At 43.9% G+C, this 8,171-nt stretch overlaps 1 protein-coding gene across 1 annotated transcript; it reads right to left on the reverse strand.

The window, feature by feature from the left end:
• Positions 1 to 581: 581 nt before the first annotated feature.
• mymk (myomaker, myoblast fusion factor) lies at positions 582 to 2,965 on the reverse strand. The gene is made up of 6 exons (XM_042099911.1): positions 2,831 to 2,965; positions 2,243 to 2,357; positions 1,678 to 1,826; positions 1,219 to 1,335; positions 918 to 1,095; positions 582 to 596 (listed from the first exon to the last, which is right to left on the reverse strand). Exons 1-5 carry the CDS (start codon positions 2,963 to 2,965, stop codon positions 949 to 951), a joined length of 663 nt encoding a protein of 220 aa, XP_041955845.1. The 3' UTR covers positions 582 to 596; positions 918 to 948.
• Positions 2,966 to 8,171: the final 5,206 nt, after the last annotated feature.

Genomic DNA, 8,171 nt, shown 5'->3' on the forward strand with positions numbered 1-8,171 from the left:
CTCTGGGAGAGATGAAGATACTGATGGCTTTAAGAGCAGCACATTTTCCACGTGAGTTTCGTTTTTGTGCTCTAAACACTTAAAACATTGGTCTCTGTAATTCTGCCGTGGTGCAAAGTAGATGGTAAATGTAAAGCTTAATATTTAAACCTAGTTAACGTGTCCCTCTCCTATTAAACAAAAACAGTCCCAAGTTGTGAATCCTTCCCTCAGTAAACCCACAGAGAGCATAATTACTGTGATAGCAGTAGATGCTGTCCTGGATGTGGCCCTTTCGTGATCAGGTCAACTAGACTTTGGGGACCTCCTGCAAAATAGTATATCAGGGCTAATTTCATCCACTTTCTCAGTGCCTTGCTGTTTCTGCATTTAACCTTGAACACACAGAGCCCTAGCAGTCCTGAGGTAAAATCTTCTGATCCGGAGGGTGGCTCTCGCTCTCCCAAGCGTCCATGTTATAAGATGGTTGGCGGAGTTGCATGCAGCGGGAGCCCAGAACTTCCTGTCTTTATCCAAGACTTTTGTGTGGGCACCTTCCAAATGGTCTTTTGGACTTTATCCTTTTTATTGTTTTTGGCCCTGCCGGGATGGGGTACCTGCGATCAAAACAGAGCAGCGTCAGAGGATTGGTGTAGACATGGGATTTGGCGGTGTTCAAGTGAGTTAGCTCGCTAGGCTGCCTGATTCCTTCAGCACCGTGACTGAGTGCACTTCTCGCTTGTTTATTTCCATTATATTTTGTCACCAGTCACCAGTTTACTTAGCTCTCCATCAGAGAACTGACCTCACTCAAAGAAAGGCAGTCCAACAGTTGCCATTACAGTTCACTGGACTAGCCAGCACAACATAAGTGTCCTCTGAACAGGCTCTTGTAAGCCATGTCCCTACGACTTGTGAGCTTTCAAAGCAAGGATCACCTCTACAGCTTTGCTAAGATAAGGAGGTGTGTCATACACAGCAGCAGAGGGTGTAGCAGTTGAGTTTGGCGACGTTGCGTCCCGTTCCCGCGTAGCGATTCTTCTTCGGCAGCAGAAGCACAAACGACACGGCAAGCGACAGGTGGTAGAAACTATGGACGTAGGCGTAGTCCCATTCCTGCAGGAACACACACACACATGAACAAATCGAGAAATTTTAGCCACAGATATGAGCTGTCACACTTTGGCCTTGTCAAATAGTCAGAGGTGCGCAAATGTTGCTAGAAACATCACCAGGTACCTCAAAGTAGAAGCGCAGCATCAGAGCAAGAGCCCCAAAACAGCATCCTGGGCCCACTTGCTGCGTGTAAACACTCTTCTCTGGGTACAGGCCCTTCTTTTCCTTCATCTTCTGCAACTGCAAGGTGACACGTTCCGAGACGTTTAACATAAACTCAGAACTTGCAGTGATATTTCATTAAAATCGCATTGGTCTGCACAGGTTGGTGAGTTAGTTGCTTATACAGATATATTAATCCTGGTTATTGCAGAATGTCCCTCTTCAGGAGTTGGCATGACTAAAATCCAGCAGTTTCCACATTATCAGACTAGAGTGTGAAACTGTCCAACTGACCTACCTAAACCACAGAGTCGTCATTTTTCTCTAATGGCAGGCAAATTAGTTTGTGCTAATTGCAGTGTGTGTGTGCATGCATATGCGTGTGTGTGGGTGTGTTTGGCCCCTTGTCCCTGCACTCACCCATTTGACTGTGATCATGAGCACAGCTGTTCCTATGGGGCCTGAGTATATGCCGTAGCCAAGGCGGTCCTGGTATATCCTCACCGCCGTCGTCAGGACTCCAAACATGTTCAGCGTGGAGCGCTTAGGCTCATCAAAGTCACCCAGTGCTAGAAGACAGAGAGGTCTATTTAAATATGATGCTACACACAGAGAGTATGCAATGAATGATGGGCATGGGGTGTGTGCAGGCATACCAGGCATACCAGCCGTACTAGGGGGCTGCAACGCTTTCACAAAAAGTGAAAGAGCATGTTTACTTGATTGACATATTTGGTCACATGAAATTGACACTAAATAAACTATCCTGGCATCATAGTTGTAAAGTAGTAATATTGGAGGTTAGACCATCATCTTTAGTATTCAATATCAAAATGAATATTTAATACATCGACACAATTTTTAATGTTTGTCCCTTTGGCCTTGTATTTAATCCATTTGGTATCCACACTGAAAAAAACATCTTTCAATCTGTGTTAACGTCAGTGTTCTGTGTAGGCCATCACATGAATACAAACACCCTTACCTAGCAGAGTGACCCACATGGAGATGGCTGTGCCGTAAACGGTGAAGTACTCTAGGATTTCGTATTTCATGAAGCATAGGATGGACAGGCCCGGTCCATCACAGGCATGGTAGATCTGTGGGAGACACGGATGTCATCCTCAGCTATGACATTCTGTATTCTTTTCAACAATATTATATATTAATTAATATCATTATGTGATTAATATCATTATGTGACAAAAGAGCATGCAATGCAGGCCTTGGTATTATTTTACAGGTTTTATGCCTGTGGGTCATTTGCCGTGTATATGCGTCTAGTGAAAGCTGAATTCAATGTTTGTAAGATAGTAAGTAATATATCTACATAATGTCCTTCCACTACGAACCACTCAGTCTACATCACATCAACAGATGGTAGATAAGTCCATACAAATCAACTTTTTTGTACCGTGACAAGACAACTGGAGGAAGAATCCATGGCAAAAGCATCTCTCTTATTATATTATATCATATAATACTGTTGACTACCAATGACCGCTACAATCAAGAAATGTCAAACTTCAGACAGTTCATTTCAACACAAACTGTCTGAGTCTTTCCCCCTTACCGTTGTGAAGAACATGGTAAAGAAGTAGACCATAGCCTCCATGTGAAATCCCCTCTTGGTGGCTATGCTGGTCAGAGGCAAAAACACCAGACTGCTGATCATGGGCAAGAGCATCTTGGCAATATATGCCCCCATTTTGGACTTGATCCTGCAGCAAGAAAGACCTGACAGTGTTTGGAAAGCAAGAGCAAGACTTCCAGAGCGTATTCCCTCAGAGCCAAAGACCTTGTCTCGACAGGAGAGACCCAGCAGTGATCCACATGGATACAAACACACACTCGTGCACACGGAAAGACACAGCTGCCCGTGCTGTGTGGAGCTTTAAAGTTTAAATGTCCAAGCAGCAACAGTTGAGCGTTCATGCGCTTTGTCATCAGCAAGACAGCTGTCTCAATGTTGCTATGGCATGGGAGGGCAGATCCGTGGCATGCGTCTACTCTGCCTTTTTCACATTCTCCAGCCCCTGGTCAAGGGTCACAACCACTTTTTAATAAACTACGGGTACATTACAGAGCAAACTTAAAAGATTTTGATAAATTAATAATTTAATTGGAAATTTTGATAAATGGATATTTTTTGGCCACATTTTGAACTTGACATTTCCTTGATATGGCCCCAACACTTGGCCTTCATTTTGTTTTGTTAGAAATTGCATTATGTCCTGGGATTAAAATACCTTGAAATTATTGTTAAATAAATATTTAACAGTTTAACAACACTTACATGTGATTAACTGCTAAAATATCACCTTCTGCTGTTGAAACACATATTTTGTGGTGCCTTGTGAAATTTATTTGAGCCTTGTCTGTGGTATATTTTGCAACGTAGCAGTATGGTGTGATAATTTCCAGTACTTTCAAACCTTTAATACTTTGGGGTATGTTACTGAACAATTATCAGATTTGTCCAGTATCATTTGTGATGTTCCTACCCATAATTGTCCTGGATGTTGCTGTGTCATGGTTACAAGCCCAAATAGAGCCCAACTCATCAGAATTTGTGGGTTGGGCTGGTATGTGTTTGTGTCGCAGCCAGTATGAATCACACAGAATAACTAGCTGCCAGATGACATGCTTAAACGTTGGGAATCTTTTTACTGTCATAAGAATGCTTTGTTGTAAATAAACATTTAAATAAATAAACAGTGACAGAAAAGCTAAACAAGAAGTAAGAAGTAAATGAAAAAAGGACAAAGCTTTACTCATTAACTTCAGTTAACAGGATTGAACTTATTGTGAAATGAAGTTGGGTGGTGGAAATGTAAAAGAGTGTTATGGCCGAACTGTATTCTTTAGTAAAAAGTAATGTATGGGAAGCAGGCCATGATGTAATCGGACCCTCGCAAAACGCCCACACCCAGGGGACAGTGTTGTCACTTCTTTTGAATGCTCCACAGCCGATTATATGGGAATGTTTATTTAAATCCTGTCCCACATAGGCTACAGAACGCGGGACGGCAGAGCACTGTCCAGTCTGCTGTGGAAGGACACGAAAAACCTCATGCCTGTCTTTGTTTTTGTTACCTTGAGCGAGCGAGCGAGTGAGGGGGGGCGAACACGACAGAAAGCGAGACCTTACCCCCGATGTCTCTAATTGCCCTGAAAGGACACGGGAAGCCCATGTGCTGTATCCTCCACCACCTCCTCCTCCTCCTCCTCCTCCTCAGCTGTCCCACCTGCTTGGGGAGGCGCCTGGAGGAACACAAAGGGTGCAGTGTGGTGAGAGTGGGCCTGCCACACGCTTCGCATTCCGCCACTGGTGCAGCACCGCGGCCTGCTTGAGACAGCATGAAAACTGCAGCTCAGCTGGCCGTGCTCTGAGGGGGGAGGGGGGGGGGGGGACGACTGTGTACTCTCCCTCTTATCTTGTGTACACCCCACCACACACACACACACACACCACACATAAACGCACGCAGACACACACCATCCCCCATCTACAGGCATCTGCTGACCTACACTGGGGAGGGAGGGAGGGCAGGGAAGGGGGAATGGCCACTGCTCAGACGTGTCTAGGATGGGGGATGTAACTCAGTTATTGCTCTAGTATTGACTTCTCTGTGTTAGAGAGTAATCATTAGTCAGTTGTGTTGGCTATTGGTGTAGTTAGCATACGGTTTACAGTGTCCTGTTGTCCTGGCCTCTTATGGGTGTTGTGGTAAGTTGTATTCCTTTTAGCTAAGCTTGACCTGGTTGGACCCTTTTTAAAAAATAGCTAAAAGTGACAACTTTAAAAATGGTTGAAAGTGACAACTTTAAAAATGGCTAAAAGTCACACTGTCAAAGCTTTTTTGATGCCAGAATTGCATTTTCACTCTCTTTGACGTCGCCTGTAGTGGTGGAGTCACAGGGTTTTCATACAACTCAAGACCAGAATATTGCAGTAGTAAAATTCAATTCCAAAAGTTTTAGTAGCTAGGGAGGGAGAGTGTGTGTTTGTGTGTTTGTGTTTGTGAATGTGTGTGTATGTACGAGCACGCACGCACATGTGTATGTGTGCGTCTGTAACATCTCCCATTTAGGTGTGCAACGCCCCAGAAAATGAAAAACAAAAACCATAGTGGCTCCACTAGCTTGGCATCCCCGCGGTCAATCAGCACCCTCTCAAACAATCAGCACGCTTGGCAACCGCCTTTTCCCATGGGCCTGTCCAGGTTATAAAAATCAGGCAAACACATGAAAAGCACCGATGAAATACACTCCAGAGAGAAGAAAGCCTAAGGGGTGAAACAAGGAGGGCACGTCTCTGCCATGTACAGTACCTTTTTGGGGCAACTTTTGGAGGCGAAGTCCAGTCTACAAACCAGTAACAGATTGTGGCTACACCTCACACACAGTTTGATTCAAACCTGTTTATTTGAAAGTCAGCTGTTTTGCGCAAAATGCAGTCGTTTTGGAGTCACTTGCAGTCCAATGTGGTAACAGGAGAAAAGCATTACATCTTTCCCATTTGGCAAATGTCAATCCTTGAGCTCAGTAGCATCTCTCGGTGTCCCAGACTAAACGTCCCAAACATACTGAGCTCGTTGTGGTGTGTATTAACTGTGGGAGACTCCATGTTTGGAGGCGGTTTGTTGCATTGAGCCTCTAAGTGGCCTAATATGTGCAATATAAACACATGTCTCTTGTTAAGTACTACTCTCTGTATGTGTATGCTATAACATGTAATCTGATCTACCACATTTCTGTTTGCAAAATAAACTTCTATTTTTTCAATGCACTAACAGTAAGAAAGTCTACTGCTACGTAATGTTTCAATGCTTTGTTCTTTGTGTATAGAGTCAATGTATTACCTTATGTTTGAACAAATGTACAAAAAAAAATATCACACTTTGAAACTGAATTTGTACATTTAATCTTATAAGTAACGTCTGTACAGGTACATGTATGTATTGATTGAAACTGCAGAGCTGCAGAGATGAATAGGTGGATGGCTGTTTGAAACATCTGTTTGATGTTTAACTGGATCAGGCCCCTGGACGGCGAGCAGGACGGTCACAAGAGCAGGCACTGAGCGAGGCTGAATGCTGTAATGAATTGGACACCGAGACGTATAGACATATTCACATTTTTACAAACTCCAGCCTGGACCATGCAGTTCTCTTACGCTCACACTGCCAGCTGGAACGGCGACATCTGAAAGAGATTTTTCCTGTGATGAAGAAAATGAGGCGCTGGTGGGAGTCCAAAGAGGGTGTTCATGAAGAGTACAAAGGCAAACTGTGTGTGGAGACACTGTGCACCACAATTAAAGACATTCAGGCAGAAGCTAAAGACTCACTCTTCAGATGCACATTCAAGGGAAAAAATTAAACCACTTTTTATTTTAAAACCAAATAATGTTTTCTGTTGTTTTTTTTTTGTTTTTTTTTTTATCAATTACTTGGTTAGTTTATTCAATAGATCCTTAAAGTCCAAAGAAGTGATGCCCACACTAATATTTATTTTAAGTGATAATAATAATATTTCCCATATCTACATCACAGAAGAACAGCCTGAAAGTAACCTCTGTTTGTATAAAGTTAACTAAACATTTCTTGTATACACATACATGAACCCATCTCAAGGGTCAAATAGATGAATATTTATGACTTTTTATAAACTACATTGACATTGTTTGTTTTTACAGTTGACCAATGTCTTTCTTTAAACTGACACTTTGATACATTAAAGACATTGTATTGGCACATTACCCAACACCATTCACAACATTAAACAGTATTTGGATGGAATGCCTGTGCTACCTCAAATTTAAATGATTATGCATGTAACTCTGCATTGTGTGTGTGTCTGTGCCTGGGTGTGTGTCTGTGAATGGGTGTGTGTTTGTGTGTGTGTCTGTGAATGAACGTGTGCGTGTGAATGTGTGTGTATGTCTGTGTGCGTCTGTGTCTGTGAATAGGTGTGTGTTTGTGTGTGTGTCTGTGAATGTGTGTGTATGTGTGTGTGCTGCATCTCAGAATCCCCATTTACAAAGTCAGCGGGGGTCCTTGGCATGGCAGCCAGATGGCTGTGTTGCCATTGCATTCCAAATGTGATTGTCAGTCTGTCGTCCGCTTCCACTGCCCCTGCGCTGCTCTGCCTGGGAGCCCCATGGTCTGGAGGGGTTACCAAACGAGGGCAAACATCTGGTGCGGTAACGTGGTGCGCGTCGTCCCCCTTCCCTTTGCACAAATTCCTTCACAGCGCCACTTCATACGTTCATGTAGACTGTTTGAAAAAAGAGAGAGAGAGAGAGAAAGAGGGAGCGAGGGAGAGAGAGTGGGTGAGAGAGAGAAAGCTGCTGTTCCTGCAGACTTGTAGACTGTACAAATCTCCTGAGCCATCTCACTGCTGCACGGATGTGTGCTTGAATGGAGTGCTTCAATGAGCTCTCAGTGTTGCAACTGGTCCCTAATGCACAGACCAGGCACAGAGGCAGCCCTGCGGACGCGTGGCGCTCCGCGTCAGACATTACAGGCAGGCTTGGTGGTCCACAGCCATCTGTCTCTGCTTTCACTCCGCGCTTAAATCTCTCTCTCTCTCTCTCTCTCTCTCTCTCTCTCTCTCTCTCTCTCTCTCTCTCTCTTTCTTTACTTCTTTCTCTCTTTTTCTTTCCCCTCCTTTCCTTCTCTGTATTTCTTTTTCTTTCTAGGACTTTTTATATATATATATCTCCTGTTGCCTTTCTCTTTCTTCCCACTGTACCTCTCTCTCTCTCTCTCTCTCTCTCTCTCTCTCCCCTGTCTCGCTCTTGTGCTCGGCAACCCAAACAATGCACAGTGCCAGGTGTGGCAGTGTTACCACAGCAAAAAAAGAGCTGGCAGCAGGAGGCATGAAAGGTGAGACACAGAGAGACACCA

Source organism: Alosa sapidissima, chromosome 8 (genome assembly GCF_018492685.1).
Source record: "Alosa sapidissima isolate fAloSap1 chromosome 8, fAloSap1.pri, whole genome shotgun sequence".
Classification (NCBI taxonomy): Eukaryota; Metazoa; Chordata; class Actinopteri; order Clupeiformes; family Clupeidae; genus Alosa; species Alosa sapidissima.

Excerpts from the sequence above, each read along its gene's own strand:
- mymk (XM_042099911.1), bottom strand. The coding sequence starts at position 2,965 with ATGGGGGCATATATTGCCAAGATGCTCTTGCCCATGATCAGCAGTCTG. Across the intron at positions 1,827-2,242 it reads CATGTGGGTCACTCTGCTAG|CACTGGGTGACTTTGATGAG; the intron begins GTAAGGGTGTTT and ends TCTGTCTTCTAG. Across the intron at positions 1,336-1,677 it reads TCATGATCACAGTCAAATGG|TTGCAGAAGATGAAGGAAAA; the intron begins GTGAGTGCAGGG and ends GTCACCTTGCAG.